The sequence below is a fragment of the Pelodiscus sinensis genome, chromosome 1 (assembly GCF_049634645.1).
Source record: "Pelodiscus sinensis isolate JC-2024 chromosome 1, ASM4963464v1, whole genome shotgun sequence".
In the NCBI taxonomy this organism is placed as follows: Eukaryota; Metazoa; Chordata; order Testudines; family Trionychidae; genus Pelodiscus; species Pelodiscus sinensis.
Window position 1 is genome coordinate 54,193,288 of NC_134711.1, and position 21,484 is coordinate 54,214,771.

The 21,484-nt window shown below is 46.7% G+C and overlaps 1 protein-coding gene across 4 annotated transcripts in view; it reads right to left on the reverse strand.

Annotated features, from left to right (window-relative positions):
• The window catches only part of ADAMTS20 (ADAM metallopeptidase with thrombospondin type 1 motif 20), a 189,380-nt gene that overhangs the window by 151,081 nt on the left and 16,815 nt on the right, over positions 1 to 21,484 (reverse strand). For 3 of the 4 annotated variants that reach the window (XM_075930240.1, XM_075930234.1, XM_075930230.1), the window contains exon 3: positions 10,860 to 11,025. In XM_075930240.1, the coding sequence (XP_075786355.1) occupies positions 10,860 to 11,025 (166 nt within the window). Of the gene's footprint in view, positions 1 to 10,859; positions 11,026 to 16,217; positions 16,349 to 21,484 lie in introns of those variants that run through there. The other variant, XM_075930246.1, reaches the window with a different exon arrangement.

A 21,484-nucleotide genomic window follows, 5' to 3' on the forward strand; every position in this document is an offset into this window, starting at 1 on the left:
TCCTGCTCCCCGCCCTTGATGCCTCTGATACAGAAACAGTGGGGGCGGAGGGGATGTGAGTTATTTGACTAGATTAACCGATAAACCTAGGCTTATCAGTTAATCGACTAGTCAACTACTTATTCACATCCCCAATTTGTGACAGATCTGGTAGTTTCCTGCAATATCTTTGGGAGTTCTTACTGTACTAAGTTATGTATCATTATGAATAGATATTCTTTGGTTTAAAAGTAGCTTAATTTGGTTATGTGCAAACATATCAATTTAACTATATAGTTTCAAAACTCACTTGTAGGACCATGTTTGTGTGCAGACAAGGCTCTACAGAATCGCTGATTTAGATGAAATATTTGTTTGACTCCTGACTTCTGCTCTATCTTCAGCCACTAAACACCCAGTACTGTTATTTACATTTTCTCTTTCCGCTACCTTACAAATACATACACTATGAAACCGCTCCTGTTTCTCCTCTTTTCTCTACTGAGATGAATAAGCTTTCTATCCAGAAAACCTTCCTGGTTCTGACCCTACTAGTCTCCTTCTCTCTCTCTCTCTTCCCTATACTTCGTGCCTGTGCCTTCTTATTCCCCCTATGTTAATGGGCCAATTTACTCTTTAGTCCTCCCCCAGCTCATTCTAATCCACTAATTAGGCCCCCATCAGGTCCACCATAGGGAAACTTAATTGGTGTTTAAGTGACTTGCATGCTGGCTCAGCTATTGGTTCCCAGCACACTCTTACAATTACCTTTACAAAGCTAGTTTCCTAGAACCTTTCATTTTGTGGATTTGATGGAAGGGACAGAGAATGAAATGAGGTTGGGGTTGCTGGTTTGGGGGATTGAGGGGGGGGGGGGTTGAGAATGTTCTTTAATGAGATGTTGTGCAAATCTGACCAAACTGAATGATTTATTCAACGTATTGTAGATAGACTATTTTTTCTAATGTTGTTTTTCTAATGTGATTTCTAATGTAGTTTTGATAACAGACTTGTAAGTAATACCTTCTGTATGTTTCTGCACTTGCTAATCTTATAAAGTGTTGCAGGACCATACAATGAAATATAGCAGTACAAATATAATTAGAAAAACGTTCTCATGCTAACGGTAGTCTAGAAGGGTATGTCTACACTACAGAGTTAGTTCGAACTAACTTAGTTCGAATTAGTTAATTCGAACTAAGCTAATTCGAACTAACGCGTCTAGAACTAAAAAGTAGTTCGAATTAGCGTTTTGCTAATTCGAACTAGCATGTCCACATTGAGTGGACCCTGAACAGGGCTTAAGGATAGCCGGAAGCAGTGCCGGCAGGGCATCAGAGGAGGACTTAGAGCGTGGAGCTGCTGTCTCAGGCTAGCCGAGGGCTGTGCTTAAAGGGTCCCGACCCCCACCCCGGACAGACAGTTCTCAGGGGTGCCCCGCTTGAAAACCAGTCCTGGCTTGGAGTGCCCGGAGTGCCCACACTGGGCACATCACACCACTCGGCCATCAGCCCGGCTGCACTTGCCGCAGGCTGCCATCTGAGGAGAGGGGGCAATTGGGGGGCTGCAGGAGAGCTTCCACCCCCAGAAGCCCACAGAGCCAGCCCAGTCCTCCCCATCGGGGGCTCGTGCCCCATTCCTCCCTCACCTCCTTCCACTTACCCTTCCCTAGCCCCTTTTCTTGATGTACAAAAGAAAGGACAATTGTGTTCAAAAATGGAATCTGTCTTTATTGAACAAAACTGGGGGAGACTGGGAAAAGGAGGTGGGAGAGGGGAAGAGAAAGGCTGGGAGAGGGGAGGGCAACTAACATGATCAGGGGTTGGGAACAGGTCCCAGATGAAGAAAGGCTACAGAGACTGGGACTGTTCAGCTTAGAAAAGAGGAGATGGAGCAGGGACAGGATAGAGGTCTCTAAAAGCAGGGGTTGAGTGGAGAGGGTGCGTACAGAAAAGTTCCCATAAAGAAGGACTAGAGGACACCAAAGGAAAGGAATGGGTAGCAGGCTTCAAACTAGTAACAGAAAGTTGTTCTTCACAAAGCAAATAGTTAACCTGTGGAACTCCTTGCTGCAGGAGGCTGTGAAGGCTACAACTAGAACAGAGTTTAAAGGGAAGTGAGATCAAGTCATGGAGGTTGGGTCCATGGAGTAGTCTTAGCCAGGGGGTAGGAGTGGTGTCCCTGCCCAAAGTTTGTGGAAGACTGGAGAGGGATGGCACGAGACAAATGGCTTGGTCACTGTCTTCGGTCCATCCCCTCCAGGGTTCCTAGGGTTGGCCGCTGTCGGCAGACAGGCTACTGGGCTAGATGGACCTTTGGTCTGACCCAGGACGGCCATTGTAAGCTCAGGGCTCAGGGTCGGGGGTCTCAGTGGACCCCCTTGATTATCATGCAAACCTGCTCCTGGGTGGCCAGGCTGGCAGCTCTCCTGCCCTAGCCGGCCACTTTCCTGTGCCTAGTGCAGAGATCGTGGATGAGGTCCACGATGTCCGCACTAGCCCAGGAAGGTGCCCGCCTCTTGCGGTCCCGGGCAAGCTCCCGGGAGCCGCCAGCCTGGTCCCGGGAAGAGGGGGTGGGCTGGGGGACATCGGGTGGGTGGCTCTGTGCCGTGCCAGGTGCAGGGTCTGCTGGCTGGGTGCTGGCAGGCTTGCACCTGGCACGGGCACCGTAGCCAGCCCGTGCCCCTTTAAGGGGTCCGGGGCCGGGAGGGGGGCAGACGAGTTTCCCTGGTGTTGGCCAGAGTGGCCACCAGGGAAACCTGGGGAGGGCTAGCCTCCCACTAGTTCGAATTAAGGGGCTACACACCCCTTAATTCGAACTAGTAAGTTCGAACTAGGCTTAATCCTCGTAAAATGAGGTTTTCTTAGTTCGAACTAAGCGCTCCGCTAGTTCGATTCAAATTCGAACTAGCGGAGCGCTAGTGTAGCACCTATGAATGTTAGTTCGAACTAACGTCTGTTAGTTCGAACTAACATTGTAGTGTAGACATACCCGAAGTTCCTATTTAAACAGCAACTGTTTGGTTAAAAGTGGATTTAAATAGAAAAACTGCAAAGTCTGTCAGACCAGAGAAATGGCAGTGACCATAATTTAAAGGATAATGTGTAGTATTTTAAAAAATACAAACATTAATTTTGTTTATTATAGTCGTTCCTAAAACTAAGAAAGAATCAGGATTCATACAAATATCATGCAAAAGCAAACACTGGACAAAAAAATAAAAGGCAATTTCAGATCAGCACGCAACAATTATAACAGTATAATAACAACATGATTTTGACTAAAACTCGCGCTTTTTTATATAAGGAATAATTTAAGGATTGATATTTCCATGATTTTCCAAATTATGGAAACTACCTTATAGACAATACCAAACAATGCATACCACCATATTTTTAAGTAACTTTAAACAAAATAGATATACAGAAAAACCATTTCTATGGGATATGTAATACAGTTTAGACTATATGATCGTAATTATCTATTTTTGCCCGTAAAATTCATGAATAAACAGAGTTTTTACCTTATACTTTCTACTTCCAAGTTTAAAATCCACCTAATAGGATTCTAGGAGAGTCACTGTGTCACTCTGAAGCCTATATCTTTTTAGTAAGTGTGAAGCAATCAATGGTAGTAGCTACAAGCATGACCAAGCTCTTTTGGTTCAGAGTATAACCAAATTACTTGGTTTTGAAGTCTGTTATCATACCATTTTAAAGTTCTCAGCCATTTTGACTTTATAAATTACACTAATTAAGTGTACAGTTATATTAAGGCATATAACTATGTCATGCTGAGAGTTAGGTTTGCCAACTTTTCCAGACCAGACAGACCAGACACCATTTGCAGCAATAGCATCCAGTCCATCCAGTCTAACCAAGCTGGTACCCTACCAAGAGTCCTAGATTACTGTGAGATTAGAAGTAAATCACCACCCTTACACACAGCTAATCTATTTACAACAATTTAATTGACTGTATGAGGGAAACTGCATAGATCAGGACCAGGCAAAATATGGCCCACAGGCCACAATGAGTCACTGGATCTAGCTCGCAGAAGCCTCAGCCAGCTCCCAGCCTGCCCCACCATCACTCAGCTCTCAGAAAAGCTGGTTGCAGGGCCATTTGCTTCTGTGAATGCTGGGAGCCTGGGGGGAGAGGCTTCTCACATTGCCTCCACTCCTAGAATAATCTTGCAGCTCCCATTGGCCGGTTTCCAGCCAATAGGAGCTGCCTGTTTACAGGACAGGCAGAACAGGCAGCATGTGAAGTACCTCTCCTGCCCCCAGGCTTGCAACATTCATGAAGCACACATGGCCTCTGCAACTTCTCTGGGCATGGAAGGCAGGGACCCTTAGGGTACGTCTAGACTACATGCCTCTGGCGACAGAGGCATGTAGATTAGGCTACCTGGCATAGGAAAATGAAGCGCCATTTAAATAATCGCCGCTTCATTTAAATTTAAATGGCTGCCGCGCTGAGCCGATCAGCTGTTTGTCGGCTCAGCGAGGTAGTCTGGACACTCCGCGGTCGACATCAAAGGCATTTGTCGACCTCCCAGGTATGCCTCCTGGGATGAGGTTTACTGGGGCGGTCGACAAATGCATTTGATGTTTACCGCAGAGTGTCCAGACTACCGTGCTGAGCCGACAAACAGCTGATCGGCTCAGCGCGGCAGCCATTTAAATTTAAATGAAGCAGTGATTATTTAAATGGCCCGGGATTTGAATTTTTCTATGCCGGGTAGCCTAATCTACATGCCTCTGTCGCCAGAGGCATATAGTCTAGACTTACCCTAAGGGTTCCTGCCTTCCATGCCCAGAGAAGTTGCAGGGGCCATGTGTGTTTCATGAATGTTAGGGGGCTTAGGGAGGAGTAAGTGGAAGGACGTTAGGGAGGAATGAGGCACAAGCAGACCAGGGAGACTGTTAGTCTGGGTGGAAGCTCTCCTGCAGGACCTCCTGGATACTGACAGCACGCCCGATGGACCTCCCGTATGGTAGCCTGCAGAAAGTGCAGCCAAGCTTGCAGCAATGGGTCCAAGAGAAGCACCAGAGTGCCCAGGAGCAGCTCTGGCTCCATGTTACAGAGTGCTGTGGTGTTCCGAGTGAGGTCAACCAGAGCACGCAGAGAAAAAAATGCTTTGCTGTCCCTCATCGAGGTAGGCAAGCAAGCAGGAAAACCTGAGAACTGACTGTCCGAGGGGATCCCTTGTAGCACACACCTCAGATAGCCTCAGGCAGCAGCCACACAAAGTAACTCCTGATCTGATGCCCTGCCAGACCTGGTTCCAGCCGGCCTTAAATGCGATTCAACATCCACTCAGTGTGGGCGCGCTATTTCGAAATAGCAAAACGCTATTTTGAAATGCATTTTGTGTGTAGACGTGTTATTTTGAAATATCTTATTTCGAAATAACTATTTCAAAATAAGATATTTTGAAATAACGCTGTAGTGTGGATGTACCCTTACTAAGGAACTTGCTGCACTGCTGGCTGGGATCCGCCCAGGTAAGTGGCTCTCAGCCAGAGCAAGCCTCTGCATCCCAGTTGCTCCCTCCCCCCAACCCTTTGCCCCACTTCCTGCACTCCTCCCTCAACTAACCCACACCTCTGCACCCCCAGTCCTGCACTCATACCCCTTCCCAGACCCTGCATCTCCTCCTGCATTCCCCCTTCAGGTCACAATTTCCTCACCCCATCCCCTACCTCCAGTGACAACCCAAATACCTGTACCGCTTCCTGCACTCCTGCTCCAGTTCACAACTCCCTCCCAGACCCTGCACTCTAATCCCCTGCCCCAGGCCACAACCAGGGATGTACAAAGTCATTTAAAAATGGAACCATGTAACTGCTAAAATCCCTAGCAGTTACACGCATGACAAGCTGTGCAGTATAAAGCTTAAATAAGCTTAAATAAGCTTTATACGGCAGAGCGCGCAGCAAAGCCTCCCTAGGAACAGAGCTGACAGGGGCTGCCAGCCCCGCTCCTGGGGAGACTTCTCTGTGAGCTCTGCAGTATGTACTGAAGCCTCCACAGGGAGCCAGCACATAACCTGTGGCAGAGGAGCCAGGCGGGCCAGCCACCAAAAGGAGCTGCCTGTGGTGGGCCCTCCAGGATTGGAGCAGTCCGAACTACCTAGTCCGTGTCGCGTGTAGCCTCGCGGCACGGAGTCCGCACTAGCGGACATTTAAAAATGGTGGCGCCCGGCTTTATGCAAATGAAGCCCAGGAAATTCAAATCCCGGGCTTCATTTGCAACTCCGGTTGCCTACATTACCACCCTAGTTCAAATTAGGGTGGTAGTGTAGACATACCCATAGATTCTAGCCATTGGGCTGTGCTGCCCTGATCAGAGGGCTACCCTTATAGATTGTAGCCATTAGGCTTTACTGCCCTGGACTAAGGACCATTGGTACAGACTGATAGAGGTAGCTGATAACCTGGCAGTGGACCAGGCAGTGTCCACACCTCTGGATACCCGCACCTCAAGGGATGGGGTGTGCATACGCCATGACACACTCACACAAATCCAAACAACTTTCACAGAACAACACAACATACTATAGGGGGGCGGAAAGGCCACCCATTGACCCAGAGGGGGAGAAGCCCCTCCCAGAGCCCTACTGGGCTACACCTACATGCAATACCGCAATCAGCACACACAGTAACCCCACACATAGCTTCTCACTGCAATTCACACATATACCCATAAAACTTCCTGTCAGGGTGGTTAAACACTGGAATAAACTGCCTAGGGAGGTTGTGGAATCTCCATCATTGGAGATATATATGACAGACATCTATGACCTAGATGGTGCTTGGTCCTGCCATGAGGGCAGGGGACTGGACTCGATGACCTCTCAAGGTCCCTTCCAGTTCTAGTGTTCTAGGATTCTATGATCTACCCCCAGCAAAAGTCTTCCAGTACAACCACAGCAGATATAAATCAACACAACCATCCAAACAACACAATAAGCATGTGTATGGTATTTGTTGTCTATTATCTTGCAATTTCTAAATGCTGAGCCATTTTAGGGTTTTTTTTAACACCTGATCTTACTAATTAAATCTGTGATATAGAATAAGATTTCAGCAACTAGTATGTGATAAGCATTTTCCAGGATTAAAATCACAAACACAAAATACTAAAACCACACCATTAAACATTTTCAGAGAATTGATATTTTCAAATATTTAATCATGAAAGGAGAAGGTAGGGTTGGTAATTGTGAATTTTCAGTTTTACGTGTGTGTGTGTGTGTGTGTGTGTGTGAAACCAGAATGAATACACATTTGTTTCAGTCTCATCAAAGATGAAGAATTCATTAAATAGGATGCTTCTCAATGCCAGGTCAAACCAAACAAACTACTTGCTCCAGTTTTCTACTATGAGGCTGCACACATGTATTTATTTTTGAAGTCATAGGAACAAAGCCCTTATGCTCATATTAAAAAGCACAAGAAAGGCATCTGTTATGTCAATAGATTTAAACTGTTAGATACACTGAGAAATACTTCTAAAATGGCACTTTGATAATAGTATATTGATGTTTGGAATTATAGTTTATTATTACCTACAATCACAAATAAATTATTTCTAATCCCAGTCCTTGGTCTACTCTAGATGTTGTACTTCGAGGGTAGTTGCAGGTATCTTTTCCCCCATTACATCATGTTGGAGCTTTAATGAACCATAAAGATTCATGCATGGCTATGCCCATAGCTGTTGAAAAATTTACCTTATACTACAAAAGCAAAACCCAGGGAATTGTAGACTAGTGAAACTTAATTTAAATACCCAGAAAAATAATGGAGCAAATACTTAAGCAATCAATTTGCAGATATGTAGAAGATAAGAGAGGGTATGTCTACACTACAAAGTTAATTCGAACTAACAGACGTTAGTTTGAATTAACTTTGATAGGCGCTACACTAGCGCTCCGCTAGTTCGAACTTAATTCGAACTAGCGGAGCGCTTAATTCGAACTAGGTAAACCTCATTCTACGAGGACTAACGCCTAATTCGAACTAGTGGGAGGCTAACCCTTCCCAGCTTGCCCTGGTGGCCACTCTGGCCAACACCAGGGAAACTTGTCTGCCCCCCTCCTGGCCCCGGAGCCCTTAAAGGGCCACGGGCTGGCTACACAGTTTGTGCCAGTTGCAAGCCTACCAGCACCCAGCCAGCAGACCCTGCACCTGGCACGCCATGAGCCAGCCACCCGATGCCACCCAGCCCTCCCCCTCTTCCCGGGACCAGCCTGGCGGCTCCCAGGAGCCTGCTCAGGGCCGCAAGAGGCGGGCACCCGCTTGGTCTACTGCGGAGATCGTGGACCTCATCAAGATTTGGGGAGAAGCCTCTAACGTCCATGATCTCCGCACTAGCCACAGGAACGCAGCTGTCTACGGCCGCATGGCTGACAGCCTGGCCGCCAGAGGCCACCAGCGGACCTGGGAGCAGGTCTGCTGTAAAATAAAGGACCTGCAGCAGTCCTACTCCTGGGCCTGCCTGCCAGGGGCCAACCCGGAGGCCTGCCCCCACTTTCAGGCCCTGGACCGCATCCTGGGGGCTCACGCCGTCCATGCCCCCTGGGTGGTCATCGACCCCGGGGCAGAGGGACCCGTCCTGGACACCGAGGAGGAGGAGCCGGAGGACGCCGCGAGCCAGGAGCCTGCCGGGAGCCTACCCAGGACCCCCGAGGAACCCCACAGACCACATCTCCTGTGTCGTCCGAGGCCGGGGAGGCCTCCATCTGTGAGTACCATCATGCTCCCCTTATGTGTACAGAGGGGTGGGGGGGGGAGAGGGAGCCCAGGGACCGTGTGCCTGGGCCTTGCCCACCATGGAGCAGCAGCTGGGTGTCATGCAGGAACCTTGGCCTTGCAGAGGGGGGCTGGGTTTCACCCACCTTGTCCCCAGACAGAACTGACCGCTGCTCTTGTTTCACCACAGCAGCAGCACCTGGGACTGCAGGGCTCACCACCCCGCCTGCAACAGCCACCTGCACCCAGGCCAGCAGGCGTGCCAGGAATGAGGAGGACTACCAGCGGCAGCACCTCCGGTTCATGGAGCAGCTGCTCCGCAACCAGGAGCACTGGGTCCGGGAGGACCTTCGGCTGCGCCAGCAGAGTGTGGATGTGCTGGAGGAGCAGGGCCGTGGCCTCAGAGGCCACCTCCAGACCCTGGTGGACCAGTTCCTGCCTCCTCCTGCTCCGGTTCCTGCGGCTGCCCCAGCTCCCGCTCCTCCTCCCACCCCTGCTGCCCCTGCTCCCTCTCCCGCTTCCTCATTTTGAGATGTATTAACAGGAGTGTTATAAGCAAGACACAATAAGTACTTTTTCCACTGTACTTGGTGCTAATTAGGCCTCAACTGGAATATTGTATCCAGTTCTGAGTGCCACATTTCAGGAAAGATGTGGACAAATAGGAGCTAGTCCACAGAAGAGCAACAAAAATGACCGAAGATCTAAAAAACATGATCTACAAGGGAAGATTGAAAAAACTGTTTAGTCTTCAGAATACTAAGGGGGCACATGATAACAGTTTTCAAGTACGTAAAAGGTTGTTACATGGAGGAAGGAGAAAAACTGTCTTTAATCTTTGACACAGGATGAGAAACAATAGTCTTAAATTACAGCAAGACCAGTTTGGTTGGACATTACAAAAAACTTCCTACTTATCAGTACGGTTAAACACTGGAATAAATTGCCTAGGGAGGCTATCGAATCTCCATCATTGGAGATTTTTAAGAGCAGGTTAGACAAATGCCTCTCAGGGATAGTCTAGTAATACTTAGTCCTGCTATAAGTACAGGAGACTGAATTAGATGACTTCTCATGGTGCCTTCCAGTTTTACCCATGACTATGTAATTTTGTATAAAAGCATTGTTCTACACCATTAGTTGTCCGTATGCTATTAGTAGTCCTTTTTCCTATTTCATATTCAAGTAAATCATCTCCTAAATTGGGATGTAAAATACCATTTAATTGGCTAACCTGTTAAATGTGATGTTTAACTAGTTAACCAATTAAAGGACTGGTCTGGAGTGCTTCCATCCTCTTCCCCCGCCATAGGCAAGGGCTGCTCCAGCCAAGTCAGCACAGCCCCTGTCTATGGTGCACCCAGGTCTGCCATGGACAGGGGCTGCTCTAGAAGATCAGAGCAGCCTTTGTCTGTGGCGGGCTCCCTGGGGCTGGAGCAGCCTCCTGCCAGCAGTGGACAGGAAGCTGCTCCAGCCCCGACCCATTAAGGGTGATTCTTACCGGTTAACCGGTTGACCTTTCACATCCCTACTCCTAAATTGTGTTGTGACATATCCTAATTCTAAGCTCCTCAGGTACCCCCTTTCTGTTTCTCAACTTTAATATATTAATATAGAATGACTATGTAATATGAATATAAAATATTTAAACATGTAAATAATAAGAACATCCATGCCTATACTAATAGTAAATACTAGATAATACACTATATTACAGGATAGGAAGATTTAATGTATTACTTTTTAGATTTGTTTGCAGTCAATTTCTTTTTGTGTGTGTGTGTGTCAGTCTATACTTAAGTGGCAAATATGTATCTGATCCTGCAAAAATGTAATCCATGCAACAATTGTTGTGAAAAATAAAGCATGTGCATAAGTGTTTAAAGGACTGAGGCATATTTTTGCAAGCAAATTTATTCTTACACTAAAAGTGGGACATTTGTTTTTCACCAATGTTTGCTAGGTCTATGTAAAACAAATAAATAAAATCCATTCCAAGGTTTCAATGCAAAGGTAGTCATTAATAGTATTAAGGAAAAAATATTTGTAAATATACAATTTATTAAAAACACTAAAAACCATAATGAATAGACACATCAGAAATCAAAGTATAACTAACCTGAAACTTCACAAAGTTTATGGGATTTCTGATAAATGTCATTTTTTAAATCTCCACGTCTGTATATAAGATGCGGTTTGTTATGATCATCTTCATATTGATCTCCCTCTGTTTTCATCAAAGGTTCTAAAAAATATTCACCATCATGTGCTTTAAAGGTACCCATCTGAAAATAAGACAGAGGCAGTCAATGTATTTTCTTCTGATAATTATATTTTCCAGCAACGATTTTATATGTGCAGTAAAATATGTATGAAACAGAGATGTTAAATATCGGTTAATTCAACAGTCGATTAACTTCATGAATTCTTATCAGTTACTTAACTAGTCTATAGTCTCCGGGGGCAAGGCCAAGCAGCCAGTGCACTCCAGCCCCACTCTCAAGGAGATCTCTGCCACTGTGCTGCTGCCTCTGTATTAGGGGCAGCAGTGCAGGGTGCCAGGCGGGAGCTGGTCTGCATGGGAAGCCAATATAAAACCCTGTTTTTTATTGCCAGGGGGAAGGGGGCCTGAGCTCCTGGACCCAGCACAAGCCAGAACTGAACCGGGCCGCCTGGCTCCTAATAAACTTTAAATGCAGAGTCACAGCAGGGGTAGGTCCTGTAACCAGCACAAGCCAGAACTCAACAGGGTTGCTGGACACCCTGCTAAAAAATTTACTTGCGGGGCTGAGGGGAGAGAAATGCGTGTAGTTTATAGCATTAACCTCTAAGCTTTTGCTTAATGATTAATCAGTTAATCGACTATACTATTACATTCCTAGTATGAAATACTCAAAATTTAACTACAAATGAAAATGAACTACTGTATATGCTCAATTATGCTGTCATTGAAGTGGTATTTTTTTAAATTGTGTGTTATAGATAAATCTATTCCACCACTCTCCACCCTCAGCCTTTATGGTCTCTATCTTGCAAGTACTTCTACCATGGGTGGCTGGTTTAAGAGGCAAGGAAAGGCATTGCCTCCCCTGGGTTAAAGGGCATGCCTCCGCCGTGCGCGGCCACCAGCCCGGCCTCCTCCATCCACAGGCAGCCGCCACCACTGCCGGAGAGGGAGGGGCACTGGTTGGGGGTCAAACCCGGAGAGTCGCTCCTGGGAGATGCCGCCAGAGTCCTGGCAGGGAGCACGCAGAACCTGGCTGGAGTGCTGCAGAGCTGGGTACGTTCGGGCTCAGCTGATATGCTCTGTGCACAGCCCTTTCTCCCCGCCCCTTCCCCCCCCCCCCCCGCTGGGGGAGCGGCAGTGCACGGACCCACTCGCTCTACCATGCTCTGCAAGCCAGGTCTGGAGGGGAGAGGGGTGAGGGGTTACTCCCCTCCCCCCCACGCTCCTCCTAATGGGAGCCAAAGCTGGTGTAGGGACTGGACTGCACTAAAATTAGTACCACAGGTGTCCCAGCTTCAGGCCCAGCAAAAAGTCCTGTCCCAGAAGCAGCTGGAGCCGGGCCTGTCGGGACTTCTGGGGCCCGATCACAGACTCCAGCCCTGCAAACTGGAAAGCAAAAGGTGGGGGAGGGGCATGGAGAGAACTAGGGGGAAAGAGGTGGAAGAGGAAGTGGCTTGTGCTGAGGGGAGGGGGTAGGGCAGGAGAAGAAAGGGGAGGCACCAAGGGGCAGGGTGTAGGAGAGACAAATGCCAGGGGGCCAAGTGGAGATAATTAGGAAAAGGGCAGGGGGAGGGAGGGGAGGTGTCAGTGGGTTAGGAGGGTGGAGGGGACATGGAGAGGAGAGGGGAAGGGAGAGGCATTGGGGCAAGAGAGAGGAAGGGAAGGGGGAGGTGCTGGGAGAAGGGTTGAAAGGAGGGGTGGGCATGAGGAAGTGGAGGATGGAGCAAGTCATGTGTGAGGGCACAGAGGGGCATGAGAGGAACTGGGGCAGAGGATGGTGAGGGGATGGGCATCAGAAAGAGGGCAAGGGGGTCAGGGGCAGTGAGGGTAGGAGGAGCCACCAAGAGGGTGTAGGGGTAAGGGAAGGTGCAGGTGCCAGGGGATTCTGGGGGTGAAGCAGAAGGGCAGACACCTGCAGGGGAGGGACCAGCACCAGAGGAGAGAGGCAGGGCAGGTGTGTAGAGGAAGGTGTTAGGAGAGGAGATGAGGAGGGATAGCTACACATAACCAGAGTGGGGATACTGGAGGAGTGTGTATAGGGAGAGAGAAGGACTGGTGCAGGGGGGCAGGTCCCATGAGGGCTGAGGGCAGTGAGAAGGACAGGAGTCAGGACAGCAGAGGAGGATGAGGGGTTGGGGGGCAGCAGGCACCAGGGGAGCTGATTGAGTAAGGGGAGGAGACAGGGCAGCAAAGGGAAAAGGTAGAGGTTTATAAGATATTTATTAATAATTTGGGTGCCACAGTGGCACATCCAAACAAGCCACAGGAACTCAATACTAATGCACACCACAAAATTCATTCTGCTAATGGGAGGAAAATCTTGGAGTGAACATTCCCCTCCCTCCCTCCCCCCAGTTAATGTGATACAAATTGGGTTAATGCAATTACAGGATAGTGACATGAGGGGGGTTCAGTGGGGGCCAAACTCATTCCTATTGGTAAGAGGATGGTAGGAAAAGTTCTTAGAGAGGATCACACGATACCTTTTACTGTTTCCATCATGTTTCCATCTTGACCCCGAGAGTCAGGGGCATGGTTAACAGAGATCAGGGGGTGTGACTAATGTGTCCCTAATTTTGGTTCAGAAAATATGGTCACCATACACGGAGAGAACAAAGTTCAAATGGCTGCCCTTAAAGGGGCAAGCCTTTTTTTTGCTCAACAAAAAAATCCTTGGTGTTCCCCATAAAAAAAATTGTTTGGTGTTCCTCGGTTTTAAAAAGTTTAAGAGACACTGGTGTACAGGGAAGGGCAGGAGGGGCTGAGCTGCATGAGCAGAGCATGGAGAGAAGAGAGGAGGTGCTCCACAATGAGCTGGGGGTTCTGTTCCCACAGAGTCACAAGGGCAGCCTGCAGTAACTGGAGCCAGAGGTGCAGCATAGTGTCTAAGAGCCGGAGACTGCTTGGAGGCAGGTCCAGCTCCATAGCTGGAGTGATGTGGTTTCCTCAAGGACAACCAGAGCAGGCAGCGAAAAGGCTTTTCTGTCCCTCAGTGTGGTAGACAAAGGAGAAGAGCTTCAGACACAACTTCAGGGGGTAGCCAAATTAGTTTACTAGGGTACGTCTACACTACAGCGTTAATTCGAGTTATCTTAATTTGAAATAGCTAATTTGAATTAACGCATCTACACACAAAAACTATTTCGAAATAGCGTTTTGCAAATAGCAAAAGGCTATTTCGAAATAGCGCATCCACACTGAGTGGATCCTGAACCAAAGTTAAGGCAGGCCGGAACCAGTGCCGGCAGGGCATCAGGTTAGGACTTAGTGTGTGGGGCTGAGACTAACTGAACTCCATGCTTAAAGGGACCCTACCCCCACCCCGGACAGACCGTTCTCAGGGTTCCCCGCTTGCTTGTCTACCTCGATGAGGGACAGCAAAGCAGTCCTGTCTTGGAGTGCCCTGAGTGCTCAAACTCAGGACACCACAGCACTCGGCCACATGGAGCCAGAGCTGCCCCTGGGCACACCAGTGTGTCTCATGTGGTCGTTGCCATCAGCCTGGCTGCACTTGCTGCAGGCTGCCATCTGGGGGGTTCATCGGGGGGGCTGTAAGGATCCAGGAGGCCCTGAGGGAGAGCGTCCACCCTGAGGAGCCCTCAGAGCCTCCTCAGTCCTCCGCACTGGGGGCTCGTGCCCCATTCCTGCCTCACGTCCTTCCACTTATCCCTCCCTAATCCCCCTTCCTGATGTCAAATAAAAGACACGTATGTTCAAAAATAGAAACTGGGTTTATTGAACAAAACTGGGGAGACTGGGGAAATGAGGTAGGAGAGGGGAAGATAGAGGGTGGGAGAGGGAAGGGGAAAACCTGGGAGGAGGGAGCTGGAAGGGGGAAACAAGGGGAAGAAGGGGGAGGGGAAGCTCAGGGCCCTGGGTTGGGGGTTTCACTGGACCAACCTGACTTTCATGCAAACCTGCTCCTGGGTCGCATGTGGCCTTTGTTGGTCAGGCTGGCAGCTATCCTGCCACAGACGGCCACGTTCCTCCGTCTAGTGTGGAGATCATGGATGTTGGGGGCATCTCCCCCAAACCTGAATAAGGTCCATGATCTCCACCCTGGACCAGGAAGGCGCTCGCTTTTTCCAGCCCCTGGCAGGCTCCTGGGAGCTGGCAGACTGCTCCTGAGGAGTGGAGGAGGGCTGGCTGCCAGTGGCTTGCTGGCTCATGTTTTGGGGCCACTGGGTCAGGGGCCCTGGTGGCCATTGCTGGCTCTGGGCTGGCAGGCTTGGAGCTGTCACAGGCACTGTGGCCAAAGTCTACCCCTTTAAGGGCTCCGGGGCTAGGGGAGAGGAGAGGAAGTTTTCCTGGTTGTACCCAGAGTGGACAGCAGGGCTCCCTGGGTAGGGCTGGAGGCCCCCTATTTTGAAATAAGTGTCTGCACAGCACTTAATTGAAATAGCTATTTCAAATTTGGCTTTATTCCTCATAGAATGAGGTTTACCAAATTCGAATTAAGTGCTCCACTATTTCGAATTGATTTCAAAATAGCAGTTTGCCTGTATAGACGCTATTAAAGTTAATTCGAAATAACGGCTGTTATTTTGAATTAACTTTGCAGTGTAGACATACCCTTACAGAAAAAAACAATAAGCAAATGGTCTGGTAGCACTTTATAGGCTAACAAAACATGTAGATGGTATCATGAGCTTTTGTGGGCACAGCCCACTTTTTCAGAACAAGTGGGCTGTGCCCACGAAAGCTCATGATACCATCTACATGTTTTGTTAGTCTATAAAGTGCTACCAGACCATTTGCTTGCTGCTTTTTTTAAGACACAACTGTATGGGGGGGTCCCTTTAAGCACAAGGCTCAGCCTCAAGAAGCAGCTCAGCACTATTTCAATGGGCTTTTGTAGTGTAGATATGCTATTTTAAAATAAGCTATTTTGGAGGTTCTATTCCAAATAAGCTTATTTTGAAATAAGCATGCAGTGCAGACCTATCCTTAGTGCCCAGCCACTCGCTTCTTCCTATCCCTATTCTAAGGGTTCCTGCAAGCTCCCACAGCAGGCTATTGCAGCCTGGTGAGTTTTTCCCCAGAGTGAATCTATTAACTTAGATGTGAAAAAGCCTTCTAGCTTGCCAGACCTATTAGCATAACATTCAACCTGTGGAAGAGTTATTAAGTGGCAATGAAGCCATTTAACAGTTATGTGCCAACCTGGAGGTATATACTGTCAGTTTCTGAATTTACTCAGAAAAGCAGTTATTAATTACTATACATATATTCTACTACACAACACAGTACCTTGGTTTAAAATATGCTTTAAATATTCCATTAGGGGTTGCTGAAGATTATGAAATCACAGCTCTAAAAAAATCCTTGCATAGATTTTTAGGTTCACAATCTGAGTATTCATCTTTAGCTGTTGTCTTGAAAAAAGAAACAGAAACGCCATCTGAAATATTAAAAACTGCTCTTAACTCCAGAAGAACATAGGACTATGGACTATTACAATTATGCTCAGGGCTCACCGAACCGCAGTGAGCCCCACTCGCCAGCCACGCTGTCTGGCAATCTGCGCATGCGCAGACTGTTCTGCACATGCGCAGATCACCCGAACTCGGCTCTTCCGGGTTACAATCTACTCGCCCCGGGCGAGTAGATTGTATAATTTGTCAAGCCCTGATTATGCTATAATTGAAATGTGGAGGGGCAGCACACCAGGAATCAGAATAATGAATATTTTTATTACCAAATGTTAATTATATAAATGACCAATTTCTCTAAATATAGTTATACAAAATTAATATAGTTCATATCTTAGTGACCAATGTGATTACTGTATATCTCTTTGATACATTTGAGTTTGATGCATGAAATAATTCATTTTCTACATTCTTAAGACATTTCAATGAACCAAATAAGATAATGGAAAGACTCCTGGATGTTATTGGCTATATTTCTAACAGATATTTTCTCCATTTAACAGGGCTTTTGTATTTCCTATTAAGTCTGGAAAAGGAAATGTCTTTGACATACAGCATGAACTGAAATTACCTCTAAACTTTGCTGTGAAAGTAATCTGCAGTATAAACATATTTTGAAATTACTACAGCTAACATTCAACAACATAGCAAATAAATTGAAAAACATATTTTGGTACATGTTGTGACAATCATTATAATGTGCCAGAGCTATCAGTCTAAGGAGAAATGAAGACAAGGCTTAAGAAAGTGATATGTATTAGGGATTGTGGGGGCTGAAGCTGCTCCAGCCCTGTGAGGGGCCTGCCGCAGACAGGCTGCTCAGGCCAGGGTGAAGCAGCCCCTGTCTGCAGCAGGCCTGGGTGCACCGCAAGCAGGGGCTGCTCTGACTGAGTTACTGGAGCAGCCTCTCCACATGGGGTGCCCTGGCCCGCCACAGGCAGGGGCTGTTCCAGCATACCAGCTAGAGCAGCCTCTGTCCACGGCAAGCAGAGAGCCTCATCTCCCTTTAATTGGTTAACTGGTTAAATAATATGTTTAACCAGTTAGCCAATTAAACGCAATATTACATCCCTAATATGTATGTTAGTTATAGGAATTTGGAAAAGACAGCAATTGTAACTAAGGATGTTAAGGACTGGTCAACTAATGTTAAGGACTAGTCAAGTCAACTAGTCACTTCCCCACCACCCTTGCTGCCTCTATCTGAGGGAAGCAAAGGGGGTACTTCAAAGCGGCAGCGCCGCACAAAGCCCAGGGTACGGACTCCATGCAACGCTGCTGCTTTAAAACACCAGTTTCAAAGGGGCAGTGCCACACAGAGCCTGAGATCAACTGTGAGGCGCTGCCCCTTTGAAACACCACTATGGAGTTTCAAAGGGCAATGCTGCGTGGAGCCCAGGGTCAGCTGGGGATTCCCTAGTTGACCATGGGGCTCTGTGTGCCATTTCCGCAGAACCCAGAGTCCCCAGCTGGTCCCGGGCTCCATGCAGCACTGTCGCTTTGAAATGCCGCGTAGAGTCCAAGATCAGCTGAGGAGTCCTCAGTTGACCTCAGCTCTGCGAGGCATTTCAAAGCTGGCACGCTGAATGCAGCCTGGGGCCAACGGGAAGTCCCGCAGACTCTGGGCTTCAAGCAGGCACTTTCAAAGCAGAAGCGCCCGCATGGAGCCCAGAGTGAGCAGGACTTCCTGCTGGCCCAGGCTGCATGCGAAGTTCCAAACTTGAAATGCACAAGAGCCCCCGCTAGGGCTCTTGTACTTTAAAGGAGGAATGTGGAAGTGCCTATCGACTGGTCACGTAGTCGATGGAAATTCCATCGACTACTCGACTAGTAAATTACTCAATATTTAACATCCTTAATCGTAACCCCTATTTCATATGAAGAAGGAAACACTACTACCTCTCTCTATGTCATGCCAAAAGAATTACTCAAGAAACAAGAGGGATATGAGGAGAAGATCACCTCTATGAGCCCAGGAGGAGCCCCAAAGTGAGAATTTCACTGTTATGGTAATTCACATAATAGAACCTATACAGTGTCCAGGTTAAACAAAACCTCAGTATCATGCATGAGAATCACAAAAGAGCAAAGACAAGAATAAAAACACTCTTCTAGTTTAACAGATAGAACCTGGATTTTCCATTTAACGCCCAAGCAGATACCAGAATATCCAAACAACAACGAAAGAAATATATTGAGTGCTGTTAACATAATAAAGTCAAAATCCCAGCTTTAGAGGACAGAAAAACAGATGTATGCATAATGTCAAGCTAATGGGTGGAAAGTTAATCTCTCAAAAGCAGGTCTATACTTTGTTCTACTTCTAGTAACTTTGTCAAGCTTTCTTAGATGATGTCACCATTATGAGCCAGAGGTGTGATTCCCAGCTTGCATATTCATAGTTGGCCTAGTTTGATGAAAGCTAACACAAGTATAAATAGTGTAGCTGTGGTAGCATTGGCTGCAGCATCAGAGTCACAGTTTAGCCATGCCAAGTACATACCTGCAAGGTTCAGGTGGGTTTGTACTCTGCATGGTTAAACTGTGCTGCTGCTGCTGACCACACAACACAGCTACACTAACATTTCTATTTGCCTTGCTCACATTAGCTTGGTGAGAACTATATATATATATATATATATATATGAGCTTGGAATCAAAATCCTACCAGTGTAGAAATAGCCTACAGTGTGCTAACACTGTGTTTAACCATTTTTGGGTTCATCTAGACTACACGGAACTGTCAAAAGAGGATACGCAAATTCTGCAGGAGTGACCCCCTTGGGGTCAGGCTAGAGTAGCCCCCACCACAGGCACGGGTTGCTCCTACCCAGCTGCTCCCGGCTCCATGTCAGGGTAACCATTTAACTGGTTATCCATTAACATCCCTAATATAGACTCCTTAGGGACACCACTAGTTACCTCTCTCCATTCTGAAAACTGACCATTTATTCCTACCCTTTGTTTTCTATCTTTGAACCAGTCACCAATCCATGAGACATTATTTCCCTTTATAAAAACCATGTTGACTCTTCCCAACAAATCATGTTAATACATGTGTCTGACAATTCTATTCTTTATTACAGTTTCAACCAATTTGCCCATATGGAGAGTAGTGTCATAGTCAGATTGGTGGGAAGTCTCAAGTGGGGTTCTGCAGGCATCTGTTCTGGGTCCGGTGTTGTTTAACATCTTTATTAATGACACAGATGTAAGTATAGAGAGCATACCGATCAAGTTTGCAGATGATACAAAGCTGAGGAGGTTACCGATACTTTGGAGGATAGAGATAAAATTCAGAGGGATCTTAATACATTGGGAGAACTGGATTATACACAACAACACGAAATTCAACAAAGAGAAATGTTAGGTGCTATGCATAGGGGGAAAAAAACCCTAATGCGCAAATGCCCAAGGGAAGAAACTGGCTTGTGATAGTACTACTCCATTTGGCATTGGTTAGGCCTCAGCTCGAATACTGAGTCCAATTTTATTCACTAATGTATAGACAGGATGTTTATTAGGGATGTTAAAATCATTTAATACAGTAACCATGTAACCACTAAAAATCTTAGCAGTTACATTGTTACATGCGCTGTGGGTTCTGCAGCATAAAGCAGAGCCTGCAGCAAAGCCTCCTTGGGAGTTGGCTGAGTTTAACTGATATTTACTGGTTAATGGGTAATCAGTTAAACTCTGACATCCTTAATGTTTATTCACTAATGCACAGATGGGTGTTGAGAAACAGAACACTATCCAGAGGCAAGTGACAAAGATGATCAATGAAGTGGAAAGCAAGTCAGATGAGCAAAGGCTGAAGGAACAGGAGATTTTAGTTTGGAGAAAAAGAGGATTATAGGGGGATATGATAGCAGTCTTTAGATATTTGAAAGGCTGCCATAAAAAAGATGGAAAAAAGTTGTTCTCTTTTGCCACAGAAAACATGACAAGAGGCAATGCGTTGAACCTACAGTATAGCAGATTTAGATTAAATCTCAAGAAAAATTTCCTAACTGTAAGAACAGTAGAATAATGGAACAGACTGCCTTCAGAGGTTGTGGAAGTTTCTTCACTGGTGATTTTCAAACGGAGGCTGGACATACATCTGTTTTGGATGGTTTAGACCCATGGTCACCAACCAGTAGATCGCGATCTACCGGTAGATCTCGGAGGCTCTAAGAGTAGCTCTTGAGCCCTCTCTGAACTGCGCACCTGCGCAGTACATTTACATTAGATTTCCTCATTTGAGGAGCAGCTACTCACCGAGCAACAGCACAGGTGAGTAGCTGTGAGGAATGATGGGAATTTTTTTTTTAAAGTAGCAGTATAAGGATTGGGGATAGCAAGTGATGGAGAGCAGGAGAATAGAGAGGGCGGGGCTTCAAGGAAGGGGCGAGGCGGTAGATCTTGGCTTGGTCTGTCATTTAAAAAGTGATCTTGGGTGTAAAAATGTTGGAGACCACTGGTTTAGTCACAACAAATCTAGCATGTTGGAGAGGATTAGATTGGATGAACCTAACAGTCCCTTCAAACAATATCTTTAGTGTGAGATCCGAGGTACAAAATGACCTGAGGTAATTGACTGGTTCCTTGGGACTGGAAGCAACCTGAATATTTGTGGCCTTCGGTACACATAACCATTTATCAATAAGTACAGCTTGCCTGGGAGGCAAGATAGAGTGGAGTGCCCAAGGCATCTATCTGTTACTCTATGGAAAGACTGTTATTGTGCTTCAGAAATTCACATTTGTTACTGGGTTGGTGGAATCTAACTGTAGAACGTACAATCATTTTGGGGCATCTGGCCTCTTTTTAACAGTCTATCCTGAGCGTGCCACTCATGGAGATGAACAATTCTCGAAGGAATGATAATAAGCATTAAAAAATATTTTAGATTTCAGTGGAATACTGAACATACTTCTTTTAAAAAAGCAAATAACTTTCCGTTCATTTTCCAAAACTGGCAACTTAGTCAAAATGCTTGAAGAATCATATCAGACAAATGACAAGCTCAATAATCCATAAAAACTTCATATCCTGACATGAAAAATTTTACTGCAAAGTTTACAATAGATTAAATATTAA